General features: G+C 44.3%; 1 protein-coding gene across 8 annotated transcripts in view; it reads left to right on the top strand.

Annotated features, from left to right (window-relative positions):
- Window positions 1-25,351, top strand: part of PRDM10 (PR/SET domain 10) — a 44,973-nt gene extending 19,622 nt beyond the window's left edge. For 7 of the 8 annotated variants that reach the window (XM_051812403.1, XM_051812400.1, XM_051812402.1 and 4 more), the window contains 15 exons: window positions 1,654-1,726; window positions 2,341-2,458; window positions 3,404-3,533; window positions 5,550-5,774; window positions 10,750-11,097; window positions 12,844-12,999; window positions 13,673-13,852; window positions 14,712-14,822; window positions 16,052-16,252; window positions 16,996-17,139; window positions 18,210-18,380; window positions 19,575-19,715; window positions 20,348-20,516; window positions 21,139-21,251; window positions 22,028-25,351. In XM_051812403.1, coding sequence (XP_051668363.1) covers window positions 1,654-1,726; window positions 2,341-2,458; window positions 3,404-3,533; window positions 5,550-5,774; window positions 10,750-11,097; window positions 12,844-12,999; window positions 13,673-13,852; window positions 14,712-14,822; window positions 16,052-16,252; window positions 16,996-17,139; window positions 18,210-18,380; window positions 19,575-19,715; window positions 20,348-20,516; window positions 21,139-21,251; window positions 22,028-22,252 — 2,505 coding nt within the window. In that variant the 3' untranslated portion in view covers window positions 22,253-25,351. The remainder of the gene's footprint in view (window positions 1-1,653; window positions 1,727-2,340; window positions 2,459-3,403; window positions 3,534-5,549; window positions 5,775-10,749; window positions 11,098-12,843; window positions 13,000-13,672; window positions 13,853-14,711; window positions 14,823-16,051; window positions 16,253-16,995; window positions 17,140-18,209; window positions 18,381-19,574; window positions 19,716-20,347; window positions 20,517-21,138; window positions 21,252-22,027) is intronic. The other variant, XM_051812404.1, reaches the window with a different exon arrangement.
- The last annotated feature ends 1,119 nt before the right edge of the window (window positions 25,352-26,470 follow it).

The raw sequence follows: 26,470 nt of genomic DNA, 5'->3' as shown, positions 1-26,470 counted from the left end.
TGTCATGCTTTACACTGCATATATTTTGCTGCTGCAGTCTAATTTTTATTGCAGCAATCTTACTCTTTTTAGTTCTGAATGCCCCTTCGAGTTAGTCCTGTGTGCCCTTGACTTGTTTTTTGATGCCTTAAGTGAATATGGTCTCTCCCTTTACCTGGCTTTCCTGGAACTTTTGAAACTTTGCATGTGGAAAATTATAAAGAATATTGTGACTTCCCTGTGAGTTAGGTTTTGTTCCCTCTCAAAACATATTCATTACTTTGAGCTCAAAGCAGCAAGGCTGACTGAGATGGCCTTCAGTTTCAACATCTATTGGAGCACTGGGGGAAACTAAAAAATTTTGATATCAGGAAATTGTTTATTGTTCTTCAAATCTCTTCTCGCACGTAGATGTCAACAGTTTATCTGGAAGAACAATTATTTTAAGCACACTCACTGAACCAGGGCTAAAGACTGTTTATACACTCTAAGAGTAGGAATCTCTGAAGCTGAATCACTAGAAATCTTATTAATCCATTGTAAGTGTATCCAAACATCATTTTCTCAGCAGTTTTTAAAGCAATTTGAAATCAGACTCTAAATCTGTATGGACCTGCCTGTAGAAGCATAATTTTTCTTACTCTATGTGTTAGCAGTATCTTTTGGGGTAAAATTGGTTTGCTAATTGAAAGCCAATTGCCTGAGCTCAGTAATGGGGTTTCCTCTCCAAGTGGATTTAGAGGATTCATACGAATTTTGTCCAGAGATTGGACTGTGAGGATCAGTGAGTTAAAGCTGGGAAGTTCTGTATTACATGTCAATTGAGTATTCCAGGAGCTCCAGGCTTTCCTTTTTGCCCAGCCAGTGAGATTCCTACAGAGTAACACACACCTTGAAATGCCACCCACCACTACTGTGGAAATGCCTGTTGCCCAGTGCAAGTTAAAACCTGCCTGGATTTTTCATGCTGAAAATCTGTTCATGCCTTCTCTGAGAAATTCTCTTCTAAAACTGTCCTTTTTTAATCAAACAGATGGAATGATGCAAGGATGCAAGAATTCTCAGCTAGATGTGAGCATCTGCTTTCAGGCTTTAATAAACTTTGTCTTCCTGCCTCCTGTGGTTCTAAGGCTTCCTAAATCCCTCCTATAACAAAAGTGGGTCCATCATGCTGCCGCCTGGCAGATCTTTGTTTTGCGAAGCAGGACTATATTGCTGTAATCCTTTGGAAGCTGAGAAACATTTTAAATGAGTCTCTGTGGATGGTGCTGCCTACTGTCTATGTAAAGAGAGCAGAAAAGAAATGTGAAATCCCCCCAGTTAAAAGTTTTTCCATTCCCCTTGGTACCACAACTAACAGGGCTCTGCTGTTACACAGTTGGGTTTGAAGAAATTAATCTTATTTCCTTTAGACCTACTGATAGTCTTGTGCTAGATTAACATTCATATTGGGAGGCTAGACCTTAAAATTAAATGGAAATGCTTTCTGAGCAAAGCTCTTCTATTCCTCAGCGGGAGCATATTGATCTCACCAGGCTTTACTATTGAGTATGAAAGGAGCAGTAAGTGAGTGGTTGAGGCAGGTGAAGTAAATGTGTTGCTTAAAACCCATTTTCAAATGAATTCCCTTTAGTTCTGGTTTTAAGTGCTCTGTTACCTTTATTCCTGCTGCAGGTGTGGTATGCTGCCTCTTATGCTGAGTTTGTGAACCAGAAGATACATGACATAACTGAGGAGGAAAGGAAGGGTAACTTGGGCTCTTCTGTTGTCTGCGTGATGGTCATTGGGTGTTGCACTTCTTATTCTAGAGCATATGGCCTGTATAGTGCTCCCAGATTTCTGCTAGGTTGGGAAAAGTTAAACCAGATCTAGATTGGGTTATTGGAACTTACGTCCACTAACTCTTCTCATGCTAATATTACAATAATTTAACCTTTTGCCTCAGTTTCTGGAAAGTATTAGGTTGCTGCTGGGAGAGGTGTGTTTCTGTACACAAGGTCTAATGTTGTGTCTGCATCATAAATTGATGTGCAGCTGCTTTAGACTGATCTCCCCTAATTTGTGCCAGAGACACCATGCTGTGCTCTTCCATACAGGGTAAATTTCAGAATCACCCTGCATTTTAAGCATTTGATAGTTCATATGAATTGTCCAAGGACATTTTTGTCTCTCTGTGATGGGCTGTCGTCATGGCACACTGCAGAGGGGATAAAAGCAAAGCCAAATGGAGCAGTGCTGGGTATTCTGCAGCCTGTCCAACCTTCAGGGGAGAGATATGGCCCAGAGAGGCTTGGGGAAAAAGATGAGGTGTTTAATTGGTGAGGCTGAAATGCTGTTACTGACATTTCAAATTGAACACAGTTCTCAGGGAGCAGGAGAAGAACTGGCCCTGTTACGAGTGCAATCGGCGTTTCATGAGCTCGGAGCAGCTCCAGCAGCACCTCAACTCCCACGACGAGAAGCTGGACTTCTTCAGCAGGTACTGACAGCTTTGGCTTTGTTGCGTATCACTGTGGTACTTCCCCAAACTTGCAGAAAAGGGGCTTTGCCCTACAGATCTTAGGGACCAACTCAAGAGAGAACAGCTGGGCACCAGAAGGAAAGAAGGTGGCACCAGAATCTGACTGGTTAAGAGAATTTGTGAAAGAAGTAGCTTGAAGGAAATAAATACTCTATTGAAACCAGTGGGATTTTTTTTTTCTTATTTGGCTTTTGGGGTTTTTTTGCCAATGATTTAAAAAATTATAGTATTTCAATACCGCAATATTGAAATACTGATATTTCTCAGATGAATGGAGATACAAAGCTTTGAGGACAAGGCTTCTAGTGCCTTGGCTCCTTGTTGGGCTGGCAAGACAGTTGATCCTATTAAAAACTGAATCTACAAACATCCATCACAGAGCACTGGTGCCTTTTTTTCCCTGAAATGTAGTGAGTGGCTCTCACTTTGTTTTGCTTTTTTGTCACAAAATTGTTCCCTTCTAATTAGGACCTGACATCAATGGCTAAGTGCTTTTTGGGGAGGGATGTTGTGGCTCTAGGTTTTAAATTGGTTTCCTTGTGCACTTGTTCCATGTTGCTGAAAATGCTTCCAACACACTGTATGCTGGGGTCTTGGAAGTGGGAGAGTTGCCATGGCAGAGGACTTGCTAGAAGCCAGTGGTCCTCTCAGTCCCATGATTACTGAAATAAATTTAATGTCTTCTGGACTTTGGTTTCTCATAAAGCACAGAATAAATAGATATCAGCCAGAAAAATATTGTTTCTGCTGCCAGAATTTCTTCAGGTTTTATTATTTACTGGAGGTCATTGTTGCAGAGTCGAGTGGGTGAACAGTGATGCTGAGAAAGAATGCATAAAATCAGTAGAGAATGCAAATCCATCTCTTTTTTGTCTTTAACCTGTGGCACTGTGTGTTCTGCAGAGCCAGAGGCCGAGGTCGTGGGCGAGGGAAGAGGAGGTTTGGACCAGGCAGACGCCCCGGGCGCCCTCCCAAGTTCATGCGCATGGAAGTAACCAGTGAAAATGGGGAAAAGTGTGAAGAAGGGACACAGGTATATTTTTGGAGATGGAAAGGAGGAAAAAAATATCCTGTGGGATGTAAACTCTTGACTAAAAAAAGAATTTGGGGCATTAGTGTAAACTGAGGGTGTGCTTTGTACTTAAACCTAAGTAATTCTTGTTTTCTAACTGCGATTCTCTGCAGGAGAGCACACCACTTCCCTTCCACTGTAAAATCACTTGCATTTCTACAGCAAGTTTCATCCCAGAACACTTAGCAGTGAGGTGGGTTATTGCAGCACTTTAGCAGCATCACAGAAGTAATTTAGACAGTAAAACTGTAATGGGAATTTAGATTCCTATTTGTACTTTCTGGAATGTGAGATCAACCTGCTCTTATAACTGCTGCTGGTGGAATTAAATCAGTTTGAGCTATGGTTCTCTGTGATGTTTTAATATTAACCGAAGGGCCTCCTGTAGGCAGGCTTATTGCAAAATGTTCTTTTGCTTGTGGCTATTGGTTATATTCTGTAGGGACCCAATACGATGCATTCAAGTAAAATGCTAAATTCTCTGATGCTGCCCATGCTTAGGTTACCACTAAGTCCTTTTCTGAGTGGTGTCAAAAGGGATCAGTGCTCTGTTTTATGATTTAGCTGAAAGCTGATATCTGGAGTGGTAATTTTCCTCTGGCGTCTCACTGGGTCATGGCTCTGTGCTGACTCAGAGGGAGGAACGTGTTCTCTGCCTATGGATTCCTGCTGCAGTGCCCTAAATGCTGCATTAAGTGCAGGCTGACCCTCTCCGCAGGCTGACGTGACACCTCCCAGCCCTCTTTAGACAAATACACATACTGCTGCTCCCAAACCCTTCACTCTGGGGAGACAGGGCTTGCTGGGCACAATCCCACATTAATGGGTGTGAGTGGCCTCTGGACTGGAGGTGGCTCATGTCCTGCCAACTTGGAGCGTGGCCAGGCCTGGAGTGTCTGTGCAGTGGAGCAGGGCCACAGTGATGTCCTAAGCCTTTGGAGGTCTGCCCACTTCCCTGAAGACCAGGCACAAGTTCTGCCTGAGAACTTTAGAGTCAGGATGTGAGCACAGTCTAATGTCAGTCAGGGTGGAAACTTGTCACCTAAATCTGGGTCTCTCTGGTGAGCAGTCCTGGTTTGTAAGGGCCTCACTCCTCCTGGCACCCTGGTTTTCTTCTCCCACACCCACTTTTGTGCTTTGACAGCACCAGCCTTGAGCTGACATAATTCTGGTGCTCTGCTTCCTAGCTTGTGCTTTTAAGTTTCCTTAGCTGCATTAAGTGGTGTCAGGTAAGGATCTATGTGTGATTTTTTTCATGTAATACAGAAGAATTCCATGCCAGAGAAGTTACTGGAACTTACAGGGAAAGAATGTAGAATTTTGGCATGTGCTTCCCACTCACAACACCCTCCCTTTTTATGGTAATTCAAAAAAGGAGGAAAACAGCTTTGTGTGATAAGTGTTAGTGATGTGTGCAGCTGGGGGGACAAGAGTTTGCAGAGCTGGAAACTGGATAGAAAAACACAGTGCACAGTGTAATCACCTCGTTTGTCACTCTCTAGCACTCCAGAGAGTTTGTTAGAAAGAAGACACTACTAACGACACACAATAATGCTTCAAAGTGCGAACAGTTTCAACGAGACAGGAATCCTCTCCTTTCCCTGGTCTGCACTAGTCACTTTGGTTGTAAGATTTCTCCCAGGCCAGGTTGTAAGATTTCTCCCATCATCATCTTTGGTTAAAGCAGAAATAGCCCTGAGTGCAGAAGATTGGATAATGTTGATTTTCTGTGGCTGGTCAGCGGAGTCACCCACCTGCAGCGCTGCTTCCCTGGCTCTGAGCAATGTTGCTGTAGGTGAAGGTGATGTGGGAAAGCATCAGTGGACATGGCAGGAGAACTGTAGGAGTTGGGGTATACATGTTTTGTTCATAGCTTGTGATGAAAAATGTAGAAATCCTGTTGTCTGCTGAGTGTTGTCAAAGCGTTTCTCAGTGGGTGGGGGGAATAATCACCAGTTGTATGATTTGCGGTTTCAGGACTTGCTGCATTTTTCCAGCAAGGGGCAGTTTGATGAGGCCGGACAAGCCGCCCTGAACGGGCTGGAGCAGCAGGAGCAGACTCCGGTGCTGCCGGAGCCGCAGCCGGCCCTGGAGCAGCAGGAACCCCCCGCGCTCCAGGTGCAGCCGCAGCACGAGGGCAGCACGGGGCCCACGCAGAGCACCATGACAGCAGATGACATGAGGAGAGCCAAGCGCATCAGGGTAAGCGCTGAGGGATGGCAGAGCACAGCCCCCCCCTCCATCCACTGTAAGCCAGGGAATGCCAGACCCACCTGCCAGGAGCAGCTGCTCTGCCTCTCACTGTCTATCCACCTCCAAATCTAAAGCATCTCATTCCTAGCAGGTTTCTTAGCACTGAGGAAGGCAAGTCTCACGTTAAGAACCAATATCTCAAGTGTTAGTGAGAACTGGTCAGCAGTTGGAGCTGATTGAATTGCAGCACAGTCATTCTCTCAGGGAACGCAGTCCATCCGAGCTGGCGAGCAGGGTGGCTGCAAACAGCCGGTGGAATTGTGGTGCTGTGGCACAGACTAATGACTTGCTCACAGCACCATCTGTGTCTCTCAGAATGCTACTGCAAAGTTGTCAAAGAGAAACCACAGCTACAGTTTAGATCCACTTAAATGGTGATATTTAGTGATTAAAATTCTTTTTTGGGGTAGAAAAACGTGCTTTTGAGATCAAAACCTGCACTAAGAGCTTTGTGTACCAACAGCAAAAGCTTTGAGCCTGAGCTCTGTGTCAGCTGGGTGAGCTGTTTTTTTCTCTACTATGTGTGGGAGGGAAATGATTCGAGCAAATAATCCTTGAGGTTGTGTAACTGGGAGATGGGTTTATTTAGCTTAAAATCTTTTCCTTTTTCTTCCCTGTATAAAATTTGGATTAAAGAAAGGAACAGCTGCAATGGGGGTAAGAGTTCATTTTTAGGGGATGAGAAAGGATTAGGAAAGAGTTGAGTTGTTCTGTGTAGGAAGATGTTGAGACAAATTTTGCTTGCACTTTATAGCAATACACATGTAAGGCCAGTGGTGGTGTTACCCCAAAAATGCACATCTTGAAGGAAGGATTTGGCTTGGGCACATTAAGACTGAACAGTTTTTAACCATCTGAAATGCTTGCAGTCTCCAAATGACAAGGTTCTACCAGTAATTTCATTTTCATAGATTAAAATCTTGAGAGATTTTTACTGAATGTATTGAAGGGAAGATAACAGAGTACAAAGAGAGGTGCTGAGTTTTTGTCAGTAAAGAGCATGGGGAATGGACTGCTTACAGTGTGCTACAGCTTCCTCAGTAAGAAGAGAAAGTCTTGGCCATTTCCCTGAACTTTGGAACCCAAGATATGAACTTCGAATCTTCTGAAATAGTGAATATGGGAAGAAAGGTACAAAAATCCTGAAGTTACTTGTCTTGTGACTTAGCTTGGAAATTCATCACAGATGACAGCTAAGAGGGTGCAGTGGTGGTTTAGTGACACGTTGGTCCCTCAAATCTTCCTAACTTCCCATGCATCTGGCAGCTCATGTTCAGCAGAGTTCTGGAGGTGTTTCAAGCCAGAAGCACTGGCAGAATGGCAAACGGATGGTTGCACAGACCCTTCCATATTGCATCAGACTGTGAGCAATGAGCACTGAGTTAAGGCTAAACCAGCAAGTATTATTTTCTAAGCACTGAAAAATCACCCTCTGAACACTCAGTCAGCTCAGCTATTCACAGCACCTGCTTATACTAATGTGTACTTAATAATATAAGCAAGCAAACATTTGGATTTTAGATGTGTAGTATACATTATTCACTTCCAAAGAAAAGGTAGAAAGTCCTGACTGCTATAATCCAGAGACTTGTGTAGCTCTACTTCTTTATTACTCAAATAGGATTTAATTATCAAAAACAATCATTCTTTGGGAATTGCTTCAGCTTTTCTAAGGTTTAAGGCAAAGTGTTTTCATTCTAGCTGGAAGCAGTTATCTGTGGTGCCCCAGGATTCAAGTCCTGATAGGATCAGTTAATTTTTCAGCCTCTGCTTTATAGCCTGTGGAGTTTCCTTGGAGATCAGACCTTAACTATGGCAGTTGTGTCCCCAGCATTGCAAAGAGATACACCCACCCTTCGAGATACTCTTGTAACACATTAGAGGAACAGAGTGGTGCACAGCCAAAATGAATGTTTGTTTTTAATTCAGTTGTGAGCAGTATCTAAAGTGTCTATGTGCTGATGCCAGAACCTGGCAGGGATAGAGATATGATTTGGAAAGCACAGTCACTTCCTTCGTGCTGAAAGAAATGCAACCAGTTGTGTAACAGGGAGTACAGCCAGTAAGATGAGGTTAGAAAAAGTCCCTTCTCCTTAACTTTTTCACTCTTCTAATCCCTGCCCTATTGTCATCCTGCCCTAATTATTCCCTTCTGCTGAAAGCATTTCATTCTCACAGTGGCTCTGCCATGCACTGCATCATTGTTAATCAGCCCCAGAGAACAGGAAAGGTCACAAAACACCTTCAAGATTATCTTTGCCCTTTAACTCCCTTTAACTAACTACAGAGTAAACCTCAAAGGTCTGTTTAGTGTTTCCTGAGGCAAAAACCTCAAAGGAGTAAACTCCAGTTAGAAGAGCTGGCCCTTGTAGTGACCTGCAGAAGTCAAGGCTTCTGTTTTCAAGTCCATTGCATAACATAAGTATTTTTCTCTCCCTCAATGCTGCCTGTTCAGCTGGAGCTGCAGGTAGGTTTGGGTTTTTGCTTCATTGGGTTTTTGCTGTATCTAATCCAATGGGACATACCAACATCACCTTCCATTGTTGTTTTGTCCAGCTCCTGTTTAGTGTTTCCTGATTGACCCCACACTGTAAATTGTCACATTTGTTCTTCTTGAAGCAACCACTGTCCAGAACTAAGTGTAACCTGAAAAACTATTTTGCAGAACTCTAGTTCTTTTCATGCCAATTAATTATAAATTTAAGGTGGATATTATAGGAGTAAACTGCTTGGGTGAAAAGCTGTAATATCCATCTTGAAGTTTTGGAGGATTTGTTTGCACAATTGTTTGTGCTGGATTAATATTATGAGTTAATGAGACAACACTTAGTTCTCTTTTTCTGTTTTTATAGTTGATAGCTTATCTAGCCAAAGAGCAGTAAAACAATTCACCCTTCTGTAGCCCTTGGATAGCAGTGAGACTGAACACAGTTATCCTGCTGTCTTCCCACTCAGCTCCCGGGTAAGGTACCAGTGATCAAATAGCAAATTAATAGTGCAGTTCAGGACTTGAAGTGCATTTCTTCAACTATATGTGTTTTATTAACATATCCCTGTGGTTCAGGGGAACTTATGTACTCATGACTCCATACAGCGTATTAGTTTTTACACAGCACATGTCTGTGTTTCCAGTTCCTGGGGTGACTTACAGCAGATCTCTGTATTTCCCATTGTCTCACTTGTAAAATGGAGAATGGAGATGATGACAGTTCATTTGGAGCTCCTGTATGAAACTGTTAGGTTTTTGAGTAACTCTCCCGTTCCTTTCCTGGAATGGAAGTCTAGGTTTGCCTCTGCAGTTCAGATGGTGAAAAGGACCTTTCAGGCTCACAAATTTAATCCTTAACACAGCATTTCACAGTATTCCCAAGCTGTTCCCTCATTGCAGCAGAAGAGCTCCTAACTTCACTTATTCAATGTCAGCTGTTGGCAGGCACTTAAGGGACGCAGCAAATGTCAGCTGTGTCAGCTGTCACATTCCCACAAGGAAAGGAGAGAGGAAACCAGGGGAATCTTTTTTCAGAAGTCTCAAATGTAGCTCAGGGAAAAGTGGGTCATATGGAACATGTGTGAGCAGGGGTATCAGCAGTGTCTAGTGCTATTTAGAATCATGGAATGGTTTGGGTTGAAAGAGACCTTAAAGCTCATCTTGTTCCATCCCCTGCCATGGGCAGGGACACCTTCTACTAGCCCAGGTTGCTCCAAACCCCGTCCAACCTTTCCGTGGACACTTCCAGGGATGGGGCAGCCTCAGCTTCTCTGGGTAACCTGTGCCAGGGCCTCACCACCCTCCTAGCCAAGAATTCCTTCCTAATATCCCATCTTACCATGCCCTCCAGGTTATTTCTGTGTGTAACATGTGAAAAGAGAAGACATCGGTAAATGACCATTTATGGATCTTAATTTGGAGAAGAGAAGATAATGCTTAGACTTAATGCTTAGAGCATTGCACTGTACTTTGAGTGCTGTGTGCTGTGAGATTTTATACATGCAGAGGTAGCACCTAATTCCAGCTTTCCAATTATCCAACATGAAATTTTAATCCAGTATCGAAATGCAGATGCAGGACACACTTCCCTCTTTCTACAGGCAACATGTACAGCAGCATCTGTTCCTCCAGCAGACACTGCTGGATTAGGACTGGGATGGCTCTATAACATTTATCTGAAAGGGAGAAGGGCAAGAGAGAATAATCAGGAAATGTCACAGAAAAGGTAGAGTGAAGGAAAACACACCAAAACAAAATAGGGGCTGAGATGTTGTGCACAGTAGGAGTGGAGAACTGCTCACAAGTTGTTACCTGCTGTTCCTAAACCTGCCATTCTGCCCCTGCTGTCATGTTTTGAAACGCTATTCTTCTTTTTCATAACAACAGAAAGGCTTACAGTAGCACCTCTTGAATGTATGCTCCAGCAGAAGTTTTCCAGGCAATGCTAAACCCCAGCTGCATGTCTCTGTGGTGATCTTTGGTGAGAAGGTGATGTAAAGGGCTGTGGAATTTCATAAGCCCTGCTCCTGAGGGAAACAGGGCGCTGGCTCACCATCCCTTTTTATGGTGGCTGAACTTGTGACCTGATCCCCCAAAACCAGTGGGAATTGCAGCTTTTCTCAGGCCCAGGTCTGTACTGCAGAGAGAACTTGTCTTTAGCATGGTATTTTTCTGTAAAATAAGCTAAATAGAAGAAATCAGGGATGGAGAGGAAACTCTACACTGTGTTCTGCTAACTCAGGGTGTAACTGCAGGTATGTCCCCTGACTCCTGCCTGTCACAGCCTCCCCTGCTGTGAAATGGAGACAGAATATGATGCAACATAACTTTTTGAAGTGTAGGTTCGCTGCTCATCTGGTATATCTAATCCTGAGAATATCTGGATGTGGAATCTATCCTTCAAGAAGCTAAAGGTATCTGGGATGTTTCTTTCAGAATGCAGCTCTGCAGCACCTGTTCATCCGGAAATCCTTCCGTCCCTTCAAATGCCTGCAGTGTGGGAAGGCCTTCCGGGAGAAGGACAAGCTGGATCAGCACCTGCGCTTCCACGGCCGGGAGGGTAATTGCCCCCTGACCTGCGACATCTGCAACAAGGGCTTCATCAACAGTGGTGCCCTCGAGAGCCACATGAAGTTCCACATGGACCAGAAAACCTACTCCTGCATCTTCTGCCCCGAGTCCTTTGACCGCCTGGATCTGCTCAAAGACCACGTGGCCATCCATGTCAACGACGGATATTTCACCTGCCCCACCTGTAAGAAACGCTTCCCAGATTTCATCCAGGTGAGGTGCCCTGCTGATTTGAAGCACTGCCTTCTGGGTCTCTCTCAAGGCTATGGATTTTTCAGCTCTCTCCCTGTGAAATGCTGCACAGGAGTTCCTTTGCACATGATGAAGGGATCCACATCTGTCAGAAACTGAAAAGGAAGAGTGACCAAGCACTTGTAGATGTTGTCTTCTGCCGCTGAAGTGCTCTGTCCACTCAGTCATCAGATGTGGTGCTTCAGTCTGGCATTTGAAGACACTGTACTGCAGGAGGCTGGGTCCCTTATTGCCCAGAAATGCCCAAAGCAGAGGCCCTGGTTACCACAGCTCCACGGCACAAAAAGGGATTGTCTTTTGCCGTACTCTGCTTGAACTTGAACATACCTTGTCCTTTGTCATTAGAACTCTGAACAAAAAAAAACAGTGGTTTTTCATCTTTAATCCCTTGCCTGGTTTTTGTCAGGATAATTCATTTAAACAGCTTGCAGAAATGCCAGAACAGATCAGGATACTCTGCTTCCTGACTTCCCCCCTGGGCTTCAGCTGGGCACTTTGTTCTCCTCCCCTGCACACTGCTTAGGACTGCACTGGAGCAGTGGGTAATGCAGCTACTCTGTGCAGTGAGCAGAGCACTTGGGGAAGGTCATTAATAGAATTTAAAGATTCTATTTCCACGTCCAGTAAGAAAAAAACTGAGATGTACCATTAATATATTCATTAGTCTTCCTAGGGACAAAGCAGTTGATGTGTCTTACTGAGCAGCCTGACTGAAATTGAAATGTAGAAAGCCAGTTTGTATTAGTAATAGGAACTGATAGACTGTCCACTAGGCTAAAGAGGAAAGGATGGGGAAAAGTGATTTACTAATACAACTCCATCCTGGCAGAAGCCCTTTATCTTCTGTAAATGTTGCACAAGGAAAAATTTTGATGATTCAGAAATGCTGTACTGCAACCTAATTCCCCATAAACTTTCTCATGCAAATGATCAAGTCAGAAGAAGGATCCATGGCTTTTTTCCAGCTATTCAGCTCTATTTTTGAAATTTAACAATGATTTTTTTCTCTTCTTGCTATATGAATAATTATGTCTAGTCACTGCTGCCTACTTAAATACTTTTATGTGGAACACATAAAGACACCAAGTTGTTCCATGTATGATCAGTATTAGAATATGGTAGAGATTTAATTAGAGATCCGTTTCTTGAGTAATGCTTGCATTTCAAATGTCAAACCTCATTAGTTCCTTTATTTGGGGGGGGGGGGAACCCCACTAGATGTTTGAAGAGGTCAAGGATAGTCTCAGAGTATGGAAAAGTAATTGCAAATGCTCTTCTGATTAAGGCTCTTTTTTTTTGCCAATTGTAATTGCACTCTCATTCTCTCTGACTGAAAGGAATTAGTCCCTGCATTTAGATTTCTTACAAATGAAGGGAAGATAATGAACCTCAGATGAATGTGTTCACTCGAGGGTGATTCAGTACAACATCGTGGACCTTTGCTGCCCATTAAGTGCAACTGTGCAATAGCTGATGCCTTCAAGAATCAATCTTGAAGAAATCAAATCATCCATCCATAAAGATGTTATGGCTTTATAGAAACTATTGTTGAGATATCTGTTCTGATCAAATACTTTTTAAACCAAAACAGATTAGACAACTTCAAAACCTTTTTCCTTTCTTTCTTTTCAATAGGGTTTCCTAGACTGTTTTACCACTCACTTCTCTCTTGCATAAGCTCCATTTTTGTATGATCTGCCATTCCAGGTCAAGAAGCACGTGCGCAGTTTCCACTCTGAGAAGATTTACCAGTGCACAGAGTGTGACAAAGCTTTCTGCCGCCCTGACAAGCTGCGGCTCCACATGCTGCGGCACTCGGACCGCAAGGACTTCCTGTGCTCCACCTGTGGCAAGCAGTTCAAGGTGAGGTGGCTCTTGGCTGGACCATTCCTGGTACAACAAACACCATTTCTTGCCCTCCTTCAAGTAGATAAGCTCATGTTCTCAAAGGTGGAAGCAAATAATATGTGTAAACATGGTAGACTTGCCTGCAAGTTGCATGTACCGCTTGGTGTTGTATGTGAGCTACAACATCCATTCCTAAGGGGCAAGGCCACCCCAGCATCTTATTTCAAACAGATCTTATTCCTAATAATTTAACAGCAAAGGAACTTTCTATCTGCTCATTAAGAACTAGATCATGATTCAGCTCCACTAGCAGGTGCTTGGGTTGTATTGTTTATATCAGTTCAGTAAAGAAACTGCTTGCTGATACCAGTGAATTAATCTTATTCCTGACAGAGGTGCCTGTGTCCATGGCATCCATCCTGTCAGCATGTTATCCAGATGCCTTTCCAAATCCCACCAGAACAGATGGAGTGGACTGTGAGCCAGGTAAACCGTGGTGGCGGCAGCCTGCTCCTTGTCACTGAGCTTGTAATGGGACACTGAGGGACTAAACACTTTTGAGTGAAGAAACACATTTTTCTGAGAGGAAAAGCTGGAGCGAGATCCCTGAAAACTCACATTCATGACAGGTCGTAAGGCAGTCACTGGTGTGGTGCTGACATTTTTCTCCCTGATTGCTCTTTCCCAGAGGAAGGACAAGCTGCGGGAGCACATGCAGAGGATGCACAACCCGGAGAGGGAGGCCAAGAAGGCTGATCGGATCAGCCGCTCGAAAACCTTCAAGCCCCGGATCGCATCCACCGACTACGAGAGCTTCATGTTCAAGTGCCGCCTCTGCATGATGGGCTTCCGCCGCAGGGGCATGTTGGTGAGTGCCTGGCTGCTCCTACAGCCTCCTGCTCTATCCTGATCAATAGTTAAAGAGGGAAGATGGAGATAGTGGTTGGAATGCAATGATCGTAGAAGGCTTTGGGCTGGAAGAGACCTTAAAGCTCATCTTACTCCAATCCCCTGCCATGGGCAGGGACACCTTCCACTAGACCCATTTGATCAGAGCCCTGTCCAGCCTGGTCTTATCCAGCCAGGATGCTGTGAAACAGGGCGAATTTTATAGCTGAGTTGAGGTGATACATCTTTTTTTTAAACCTGTGTGTCTTATCTCCTCAGCAAATCTGTCTTTGCACAGATTGTCTGGTTGTCACTCCCATATTTCAACGCTAAGTAATGCTGACTGATGTGTAATGTATTTAACAGAACATGAGATGAAAATATTGCCTAATTCAGCCTCACAGCTTCAGTTTTCTCAGTCTCTTTCTGTGTTTTGTTTCTCCCCCTTCTTGAGGGCCTCTCCTGGCCATGCCCTGTCACTGCCTCTGGGTGAAGGCTGTACTGCAGCAAGAGATCTTGTTTGCAGAGGTTTCCTGTGATCTGGGCAGAGGCCCTTTACACTACCTCACTCTCAGCTGCAAGACAGTTCTGGCGAGCTATTTTACCCCTTCCCATCTTATTTTGATTAGAGAAACTGTAAATGAGATCTAGCAAGACCACATTTACCTTCAGCAGCCAACTGTGAGTGCACAATACCCCTTGCAGCAGCAAATGCTTCTGGTGCTGCTGACTTGCATCATTCACTTCTGGTTTGGCTGTTATCCATGTCTGGGAGAAGCAGCAATTGTTTGGTTTTCAGCTGTAATATGTTCTTGTTCTCTGTGTTTCTTTTTCCTAAGGTGAATCATTTATCCAAGAGACATCCAGACATGAAAATAGAAGAGGTGCCAGAGCTCACGTTGCCCATCATCAAACCCAACAGAGATTACTTCTGTCAATACTGTGATAAGGTGTGTGGGAAGTCACCCCTCAGAGGACAGCTCAGTCCCAGACCTGTATGCAGCCAATTCGTCTCTGTATAGAAATCTCTGGCAGGGTTTGTAGCTTTTTCTGAGGTGGTTGCCAGCAGCATTCTGCTGTACTGTCCAAAAAAAATGAAGACAAAATGCACTTAGGCCAAGGCAGTGGAATGCTAATTGAAAACTGGAGTTATCCTTTTCTGCTGTCTTTGGCATTGGAAAACAACTACTGTGATCCAGCAAACAGTCACTGACTCTTAGTCCTGTGTCAGCCCAGGATTAAGTATCCTGTCTGTCTGTAGTTCCTGAACGCGAAGTTCTTTTGGTTTCTGTATCACTCCTAAAAGTCTCTAACTCCTTTTACTGTAAGCTGCTCATTTAGTCATATGCCAGTAATTCCAGTGTTCAGTGGAGCCTGAAGCTGTTTCTGCAGTGCCTTTGTGTTCCCGCTCTTATTCCCTGGCCTTTGCTTTTTGTGCATGGGGGCATTTATTTACCAGGCAGTGTATTTTATATGTCCTTAGCCTCAGTATATTCTTCTGTGATGCCTCCTTTCTTTTGTTTGAAGGGAGAAAAAATAGTTTTAAATAATATTACAGAATATTCATTTGTTGCTGTGCCTAAAAAGAATTAAAAAATTATGTCGATCACTGAACTAAAACAGTTTGATGCTTTGTGTGTGAGGAGAGTGGAGGCATCGATCCTCATAACAAATGAACATTGGGCAAATTACAGCTTTGGTGATCAGTGGCTTCTCTTACATTTGATCTTCAAGTACCAGGCAAAAAGGGTTTTCCTCTTGCCTCCTTGTCCTGCTCTGAGTCCGGTTGTGGCATACAGTATGTTCTCAAAAGGCTTCTGTGTGCTACACAAGAAGTTAGTTGTTTTTACAGACTGATTAAGCGCTGGAAGGGTTATATATGTTCATGCATTATGTTGTAATTTTGGGGGGATTTAACTAAACATAGAGAATCACAGAATATGCTGAGCTGGGGGAGACCCATCAGTATCATCAAGTCCAATTTATGGCCCGGTGCAGGACACCTCGGCAATCCCACCATGTGCCTGAGAGTGTTGTCCAAACACTTCTTGAACTCAGACAGGCTTGGGGCTGTGACCACGTCCCTGCGCAGACACACGCAGACCTTCCAGATCAAGATAACTGGTAGCTGTTTTCAGTGTGCAGTGCACCATTTTAATTCCAAATCTTTCCCCTGCAGGTGTACAAGAGCGCCAGCAAACGCAAAGCACACATTCTGAAGAACCATCCTGGTGCTGAGTTGCCTCCAAGCATCCGGAAGCTGCGTCCTGCAGGCCCAGGAGAGCCGGATCCCATGCTGAGCACCCACACCCAGCTCACAGGCACCATTGCCACTCCTCCCGTGTGCTGCCCTCACTGCTCCAAGCAGTACAGCAGTAAGGTACGAGGCGTTTTGGCCCCAAAAGGTACAGCCTGTCCCTGGTGATGCTCTTTCACCACAGCCCCTGTCACCTATCACTCTTAGTCTGAGTCAGAGCGCTGGTGTCATGGCGTGTGCTGACAATGCAGGCACAGCCTGCTTGTTTTAGGGCTAAAAGGTTCCCTGAATAGAGGACACAAGCTTGAAAGAAGGAATGGAAAAGTTACCAGAGCATGATCACAAATGGAAGGGCTTGGAAACTGCTCACTGACAGTTACAAGGGAGAGGAGTGGGGAAACAAAACACAGAAAAGATGACCTTCAGAAAAAGTCCCCCAAATACTTGGCTGTGTTGGGGTAAAAAGCTACTGGATGTGCTCTTTGGGGCAATATTTCAGTGTCAGGTAGCTCTAATCAGCAGCAGCTTTCTGATCCTTGTTTCTTGACCAGAGCATCCCATAGTGTGAATCTTGATGGTGCCTCACTGAGGGAAACCTAAAAGCTGCAGTTGGCCGGACTGGTGGATTTCACAGAATCCCAAAATATGCTGAGTTGGAAGGGCCCTGCAAGGACCATCCAGTCCAACCCTCAGCCCTGCACAGACCCATCCCCAAGATTCACACCCTGTGCCCCAGAGGATCATCCAAACCCTCTTGGTGCTGTGCCCACTGCTCGGGAGAGCCTGTTCAGTGCCCAACCAGCCTCATTTCCCATGGCCCCAAGCAGTGTTCCTGCCCATCCTTCTAACAGTGTTTGTTTCTGTAGACAAAGATGGTACAGCACATCCGTAAGAAGCACCCGGAGCTCGCTCAGCTCCCGAACACGATCCACGCCCCGCTGGCCACGGCCGTCATCAGCTCCACCCCCGCTGTCCTGGCCACCGACAGCACCACCGGCGAGACCGTCGTGGTAAGGGCTGCAGGCCAGGGGAGGGGAACAGCCACAGCAGAGGCCCTCTGGTATTAGTGATCTTACTTGATTTGGCAGACATCATTTTAAAGGCTGTGTTAGGACATGATTTGAGATCACATCTGGTTTTGAGTCTGGTTTAGTTTTGCTCTGCCAGGAACTGTGTATTTCTTTCTGGAGCTCTTAAGGATTTGCCTTTTTTCCCCAACTCCATTCCCTTCTTTCATTCAGACCTACTGACTCCATATAATACATTCACACGTGCCTAATGAACTCAGAAACACACATCTCATGGATTTTCACTGGGACTACTCCCCTGAGGTACTTGCAGTTCTTGGGATCAAGAGAACGTGTTTAACAGTGACTGGGAACTGGATCCAGTTGTGTTCAGGGAGTCAAGATCTCTGTAGGCCTTTGGACAGTGCAGCACTGACTGGTATGAATCTCCAGTGGCTGATCTTTGTTAATACATCAGCTGCCACAGAAGTGAAAGCTGAGACTAGAAAATCTGACATGTATCCCTCAGGGGTGCTGAGATGCTGCATAGTTGTAGAAATCCTATTGATCACAGTTTAAAACTGTTGGAAGACTAAGTGGATAAAAGACTGTTTTGCTTGAAAAATGAGAGGTTCAATCAGGATGCTGTTGGCTTCATACACCTCACTAATTAGATGTTACATGGTTTTACTTACTTCAGAAATAGAGTTGTCAAGAAAAGTATCAGTCTGGAGGAGGAAAGATGGAATATGACCCATGAAGCGCTTTCTGACTTGGAAATGAAGTCAGCTCCTTACAAATGCAGGACTTTTGTTGTCTAATAGAATATTGTTAAGTCAGAAGGTTAAAATAATTATTTTTATTATGGTATGTTAAGTTAGCCCTTAATGGTCCTCTAGTGGATGATCCCTGGTGATTATTTATGACCCCAACCTCTGCACACATTGAGCTCTTGTAAATAAATAACCAGGCCCAAGGTAAGTGTAAATTCAGTGTGAGGAAAGAACTACAGCCCTGCAAAAGTGCATCAATATGTGAAGATGGTTTGTATCTCTCTCCTTCTCCCTGCTCAGACAACAGATTTACTGACCCAGGCCATGACAGAGATATCCCAGACCCTCACCACGGACTACCGGACTCCCCAGGGGGATTACCAGCGCATCCAGTACATCCCTGTGTCCCAGTCCACAACTGGCTTGCAGCAGCCTCAGCACATACAGCTGCAGGTTGTTCAAGTGGCCCAGGTGAGTAACCTGCTGGGAGTCTTGCTGTGCTTTTGCCCCCTTCCACACCAAGCCTGTGCATTCTTGGGGCTGTAGCACTCAGAAGTTTGTTAAGGAGTAGTTACAAAAGGTGATGCAGACCATTTCTTACAGATAAATCAATTGATAATGCATAGGGTTCCCTTCATAAGCATCGTGTAGTGGGCATAAATAGTCCTGCCAGCCTTGGTCAGCTTGCTGGAGACATACCAACACAGTCTTGACTTAATTCTCCCCATCTGGGCACCCTCGCTCGAGTCTGCTCCAGCAACTGGAAAAGTGGGTCAGTGGGTGACCTGTTTTCTGCACTTCAAGACTAATTTGTACTTCCTTGTTCTCGGTGAACCAGAGCCAAAATTTGGGAGTACAGAGAGTGCTTGCTTGCTCCCTTCATATCATCTATTAGAATATTCATTCCCTGATGCTCAACAGCCTCCTAAAAATAAAACCAGAGTGTAACTAGAGTAACTGAGCAAGATAGGCAGCTGTAAGGAATCACTGTAGCCTTCAAGTCTGTTATCCACTGGGTAAAGCTGAAACTACCATTTGGTTGGATTTGAATCTGAAATCCTGTGTTCTCTCTGGCCCCTCGTTACAAATCAGGTTATGAACTGGGTTAATAAAGGCCTAAACAATGGCCCCAGTTAATAGTGACTGTGGCTGTTGTAACCATACAAGAGCATGAGTACTGATTCCTGCAGTATTATTAATATTATCAATACCTTTATTTTATCAAGATCTGAGACTTGTAATTAAGTTACTGCAATTGGTATCATTAGCAGGTGTTGTTCAAAAAATCCATTAAAAGCCTCTGGCCCCTTGCCTTGACGCAGCTATGCCAAACTACAGAATTGGATATGCAGATCTCAAGTATGTGAACATTTTATAGAAAGATGCTAATCCTGGTTTTCAGACCAGTCACTGCCACAAGCAGCTTGTATGAGCTCAGGCAAGTCCTTGCCATTGAGATCACTGAGATAAACCATCTCTGTGCCATTACATCTGTTAAGTGTACTTTACCTCCCAGGAGTGCAAAGAAACTCAACAGGCTTGAGCAGGAGTGCTCCACTATGGCTCCTACCTCATTATTCCAGACCTTCTGTCCCAGAAGAGATTTACATGGCTGCTTCTGTAAAGAATTTGAAATATGCACCTCTGCTTATTTTTTTTCCCCAGGCTACCTCACCTCACCAGTCCCAGCACTCCACAGTGGACGTTGGGCAGCTCCATGACCCGCAGACATACACCCAACATGCCATCCAGGTGCAGCACATCCAGGTCACAGAGCCATCGCCAGCAGCTCAGTCATCACCACAGGTATTTCCCTCTTCTCTTGCGGGGAATCTTTTCCCTGCCAGTCTGTTCCGCTGACATATCGCATGTGCTGAGGCAGGAGATAGTCTTCTCTATGTCACTTAAAGGACCACACATGAAATGACTCTCACATGAACATCTCTGAGATCATCAAGTAGTTCCCAGGTGTCCCAGGATGTATGGGGGTGTTTTGTTGTGGTTTTGTTTGGGGTGTTTGTTGTGTGGGGTTTTTGGTGGTTTTTTTTTTCCCCCTAAGTTAGAGATAAATAGTTGGGAACTGACAAATTTGCAGCTTAAATAGAGTTTTTTGGTTAAAATATGTAAATGGAAACTGGCATTCCTCAAATATTTGAAGGGCAGCTCTTCGTTCTCTTGGGTAGAATTTAGCCTCTAATCTCCGTTCTCTGCCATAGACTCACTTGGGCAAACAGCATCTCTGTTTTTCCTGGTCTGTGCTTACTGGCCATAAAGTGAAGCAAGTTAGAGGAGAGGGAGGAGAGTTTTGCATTTCTTGTGCTTGATGTGCTCTGGAACCCACCCTGTGTTTTCCCTTTGTAAGAAGGATGTGTCTGGAAGAGCACAGAGCTATGCAATCCTTACCACACCAAGAACACTTACACCTTTTTTTTCTTTAGGTTGGAGGTCAGCCTTTGAGTCCCTCCTCACAACAACCCCAGCAGGAACTCAGCCCTTCACAGATGCAGACTGTGACACCGACACCAAACCAAGGCCTGCAGCAGCAGCAGGGCTCCTCAGTCCAGCACACGTATCTCCCCAGCACTTGGAACTCCTTTCGGAGCTACTGTGAGTGCCACAGTACTCTCACTACTTGCCTGGCCAGTGTGTGTGACTAATATGTGCCCCAGGTCTCCAGCTACCAAACAGGATTGTGTTTTCAGAGCTCATTAAGCTTTGGGGTTAATATTCATAGAGATCAGGAAGATAAAGTTTCAGACAAATGCAGATGGTTGTTGTAGCTCTTCTGCCGTAGGTCCATCCTGATTCCATATGTGGTTTGGGCAGGCATACTGGGCTCCTTTATTCCAAAGAACTTGCACTCAGCAAGAATCCATATGCTGGACAGCAGCTAGTTCAGATTTGGATGAGTGCTTGAAAGAACTGTACAGAACAGGAGGGTGACAGGAGATGATTTCTCATGTCCATGCAGCTCTGGATGGTAATTCTGTGATGATTTTGGTCAGAACAGGGTGTGTTGTCTCTGCAGGAGTTGCCCATTCTGCAGTTGGTGTTAATTCTGGCATAATTCTGTTGAGGCCTGTGGAGTTTGACAGGGCTTTACAGCACCTGAATTTCTGTTCAACACCCACTGTTTCAGACTTTAAATCTTGCTGACATAAGACATGATCTTCCAAAGTTGTCTTTGAGTTTGATTCAAAGTCTTGATTCTCCAATTTCTATGTTTTAGCATCAGAGATTCAGATGATGACCATCCCCCAAGGGCAGTACGTAATCACAGAGACCGCTGTGGGTACCCCGGTTACCACTGTCAACACGGGGCAAGTGAAAGCAGTTACTCAGGTAAAGAAAACAATCGTGGCCATTTTTTCATCCAGAATAATACATCAGATGTAAAGTCTTCGGCTTGAAGGTTAAAGCAATGCCAAATTGATGACTGGGGCACAGAGTAAAAGCATAATGTGGTACCTAAAGAGGTCCAGATTGCACAGTACAATCTGTGTGTAGCCATTTACAGAGCCCACACTGTCTGACCCTTGTGCGTATGACTCCTTCCAGCTTATAGTGTTCTTTTAATCACATTTGCAGGACAAAGTATTATTTAGTGGTACTGCTTAGTCTTAAAAATATTTATGATTAAGCTATATGTATTAAACCAAATTTCAGAGCAGCTCCTGGGAACATTTTGATAGCTTGTTGTTATCTGTAAGGTTACAAAATAAGAGGAGTTCCTGCTGTCTTATCTTGTAAGCAATCCAGCACAAGGAGGCAGGCAGGCCACTGCGCTGTGTTGGTATTGGACACTGGGAGTGCAACTTCTGCTAGAATACATGGAATATAGAAAAAACCTTGCAGAATACTTGTATTCAAAATTGTTACTTTAATCTGAAGTGATGGGGTTTGTGTAATGAGTTTGACAATTCATAAATTATCCAAATGCCAAGTCCAATGTCCTTCAAATCAAAGGACAAGCGTTATGTTGCTCTCAAATACAGTTATAAATGAAAGAGTTTCATTTCCAAGTTCCTTGTTCATCCCAAAATACCTTCCAGCAGACTATTAGAACAGAGAAGTCACAGAAGATACAATGATCAGTAATCATTTCTGTTCCCCCGCAGACTCACTATGTGATCTCGGAGGGTCAGCCCGACCTGGACAAACAAACGTCCTCGCTGCCCAGCGAGGTACAGGTGGGTGTTTCCCAGCCCCCGGAGCCCCTGGAGTCCCAGCCGAGCAGCCAACAGCAAACCACCCAGTACATCATCACCACCACCACCAACGGCAGTGGGGGCAGCGAGGTGCACATCACCAAACCCAGGACTTTCTCAGCAGAACACGAGTGAAGCAGCCCCACGGTGTCATCTACTTGTCTTGTCACCTCCCTGACAGCCCAGATGTGGGGGTACCCTGGGGCTCCGTATGTTTTGATCTCTGTTCACTTACCTTCAACTAAAATCTTGGAGCTCTTGTTAATGCTTTAAGAGGGTTTAAGTCCCCAGTGACCATGAAGTATGCTCAAAATCCTTCTGGGATGCTTTTATGCAGCTTTTAACAAAAAGGACAAGAGAAGTGAAACCTCTCCTTGCCCTGGATTTTATTTTTGGCATGTCTGCTGACCCTTACTTTTCGTTTTTGGAAGTGTCTCCAGCGAACAACTTTTTATTTCAATTGTATGGGAAAAGCTTGCCTAGCTGAAGGCATCCTGGCAGATTGTTGTATGTATATTTTTAACGGGAGCCTTTAAACAGGAGGACATCATGTAAATTGCCAGAGTATGGCAAAACTGCTTCCTGTGGCTTTGTTTCAGCAGCCAAGGTGAAAGGGAATGTCCCAGCTCAACATGAGCAGACTGCCTGGAGAAAGGAGCAGCAGCAGCCAAGTGGTGGCTCCTTGTGTCCCTGTGTGGGGATGGATCAAACAGTGAAGATGTGCCGAAGCAGTCCATTAAATTATCCTTTTTCCAGCCCTCCAGAACTGTTTACATGCTGTTTGCCCTGCCCTGTGTTACCCAGCAGTTCCACAAAGAAGGAAAAGGGGAGTCTTGTTGTTGGACAAAGTGATTGAAATCATAGTAGCACCCGAGGGTACTACGGAGCCACTGTTGACTCTTTCCCCTGCACTGTTCAGAGGGAAGGTTGCTTTTTTACCTGTAAACAAAAAAATAAAAGGCTCAGCTTAACCTGCACTTTTGACCTAAGATAGTTGTGCCAGGAGAAAATGAGGGTACAGGAGCACTGCTCTGAAGGGACTGGGTCCTTATCTCTGTGGCCACCTCAAAGTGAACATGTTTCTCCCCTTCAAGACTGGATGGAGAGTTGGTTACTCTGATTTTTTTCCAAATAACCTTTTTAACAATGCACTGTAATTCCTTTGGACAGTTCCATAAAAAGACCAGCCCTGGACTCAGGAAACACACCAGAAACATGCTTGTGGACCACTGTTTATGGGACACAGAAAGCCATCTGTGAGGGTTGCCTGCTTTGGTGGACCTGGTCTGTGTACAGAATTCATGTTGCATTTAGGGACCAGGAGAAAGGGAAAGAGAAGGTTTATCTTTTAAGGCAGTATAATATTTTTTTCCTTACATAATTCTCCTTCACAGGTCTTGTTGGTTGGTTGGTTGATGCTTCTGGTAGTTGCAAGAATATGTCTAGAACTCCATTGACTCCTGATGGGATACACCACGTATGTCTGAACCTCCATTCTCTGCTGGAAAACTCATCCCAGAATGTCTGTGCATAACAGAATACATTTATTTATAAAACAATAACAAAGAAGGATGTTGTGTCTTAGAGGCCCTTACGACAGAAGAACTTAGAGAGGTTTTTTTTGATTTGTTTTCTCTTGTGCTGCACTGAGTGTGAATGCAGGACTCATGTTCATGAGTATTCCCATGGATTTATGTGAGGATTACCCATGAGTAAGCACTACAGATTGTGGTATCAGGTTTTATGGAGTTAAAGCTCTTAGACACAGGAGAACTTCACACTCAGGCTGGACAAGAGGAGGTCTGGTTCCTTGTGGGCAAAGCCTTGTAGCGGGTATTGCTTTGGTAATTAACAGATCTGTTAATATGGCGTGGAAAGAGAGATGAGAGAAATCAGATGGCAAATCTGGCCAGCTCAGAACTGTTCTGAGGTAGCTTTAAAGAGACTTGCCAAAATGGGGATTAATTTATTCCTGGGATTTCACTTCTCTTGCTGTACCACCATCTTGGGGCATCAGTTAGCTGGGTAAATTTAAGGAGGACCAGAGCTGCCATTTAGTGCAGTGATGAGTGACTTTAAATTTCATGGATTTGGGAGCCCATCGACTGTGGTAGTGTGGCCAAGTGACCACAATGCCTGCTAATTAATTTGAATTTGTATTGCTGAGGACTTTGGAATTACAATGTCAGGCATTGCGATGATGTTGGTGTGGGAGAAGAAGAGGGAGATCTTGTCTTGGCTTTCTTCATGCTGCTGCTTATTTAATAAAGAGCCAAAAATAGTATTAGCAGGAAAATAGCAGACTTGGAAATATCCAGGGCAATACTGCCCTACAGCAGCAATTTTATAGTCTTAAATGTTTGACAATAGATGAACACCAGACTTGTTCCCATTAACAATGTTGCACATGTGGGGTTTAAAACTATTTTTCTCTATTCACCTTTGTTGGAACGGTTTATGAACAAGGACAGATGTACCAGTTATTTAAAATGGAAAACTACAACAGAAAACCATTTTAAAACTCAAATCTTTTTAAGTTTTTGAACTCAAATCTTCCTCATCAAAGTTTTTACTCTGTCCCTCAGCAGCATAGTCAGTCCATAACTGAAGTGATTCCAAGTGTCCCAAGTTAAACTAATGCCCTGTTATGGAAGAAGCATCCCTGGAAATGGAAGTACCATGAATTTTCCTTCCGAAGTAAGGAACTACAGTGATTGCACAGTTGGCAAAAAGCAAGCAAGAAAAAAAAAGACAATGATTGCATGGATTTTTTTTTCCCATTTCTGCAGTGCAGAATGTATAGGTTGTATTATTATTATTATTATTATTATTATTACTATTATTATTATTATTATTATATTTTTAAACCAGAGCAACCCAAAGATCTCTCCAGTCATGTCCCACAGGAACGTAACTCCAGAGTCCTCTTGGTTGCCTGCAAGGTCTATGTTTTGCTCGGGGATTCAGGCTCCTCAGGGTCTACTGCTGTCCCCTGGAGGTGTTTTTTGGGTCAGATCCTGTATTTTCCTGGAGGAAAAAGAAAACAACCCCAACCCACGCACCCTGACCGTGCACCTCTCAGACTGCTCGGGCCCCATCTCTTATTTAAGTGTGTATGTTTATTGTACATTTGGTGACTGTTGTTGTGTTCAGAGTCTCGTGCAACCTGGCAGGTGTAAAAAACAACACCCCCCCCCGAAATTAATAAATCTTTTTCTCTTTTTTTTTTTTAAACACTTGTGATGATTGATCTTTTTGGGGGGGGGGGAAGGGGGGAGGGGGGGAGATGTGTTCAGTGGGGGGTGAGTGAAGTGGGGTGGTAGATAAAGATATGGAAGTTATAGGGAAAAATACATTTGCTTCCTGATGTCCCACAACACAGTCCAAGGGGGGCTAAAGGGAGGTGGAGACCCCATGGCTCTGCCTCTGAAACCCTTTTAGAGGATGGAACGTGGTAGTATTTTCCAGCTGATCAACCCCACAGCAGCTGAAAACTAAGGACTACAGGAAGATGTCCTCTTGAATCAGCAACTGTGGTGAAATCCCTATCCTTGGACTGACACGTCCCCATCCCAAGGTTATCGCAGGTACTATCCTGAGGTATCTGCCCTCAAAGTATGACCACCCCTCACTGAGTAAAATGTATGACCTCCACCTAAATGTAAAGAAAAGTTAAGACTGGGGAGAAGTTGTGGAAGACTCCATTGTAACTTCTGGGATCATTCATTCTGGGGTGAATGTGTCTCTCCCCCATGAGTGCCCCTTGGGTAAAAACTGCATGAATGATTGATTATCTTGAGCTCCCTTTCTCTGGGGATTAGAGCTTGTCTCTGTATTGCTTTGAACATGTTTTTGCAGTCAGACACTATCGCTGGCAGTCCTCAAACCTCAACCCATCACAATGTTATTAATATTCTCTAAACTGTTAACTGAGTCCTTCAAGGGCGCTGTCAGTGGGTAAAGTGTGGAGACCACGGACGGGTCTCTCTGTTTGCTGCATTAAAATTTAAAATACAATTAATATTAGCACAGCGTATCAATGACTAATCCACTTAATAGGACTGCAATCAAGCCATAGAAACCTACAACTGATATGCAGCTTCAGAATTCCACAAATACTTTTTTTTTTCCTGAGAGACTTAGAGAATCATTTTCTTTCAGAAGATCCTCTGAGCGTTGGAGATGAATTCCAACCTAAACTTCCCAGGGGAATCACAAATCACAGCAATCACTGTAGAATCAGTGGAACTCTCCGATCTGGTGAACTCGGTGGAGGGTCCCCATGAGGGGACGGAACAGCGGGTACGAGCGCCTCGGCCTTCCCGGGGCGCGTACAGCCTAATTAAGCACTCA

Source organism: Manacus candei, unplaced genomic scaffold, assembly GCF_025592945.1.
Source record: "Manacus candei isolate 608988 ecotype Guabito, Panama unplaced genomic scaffold, ASM2559294v1 h1tg000086l, whole genome shotgun sequence".
Lineage (NCBI taxonomy): Eukaryota > Metazoa > Chordata > Aves > Passeriformes > Pipridae > Manacus > Manacus candei.
Note: the sequence above shows the minus strand (reverse complement) of the source record. Positions and strands in the feature narration are given on the sequence as shown.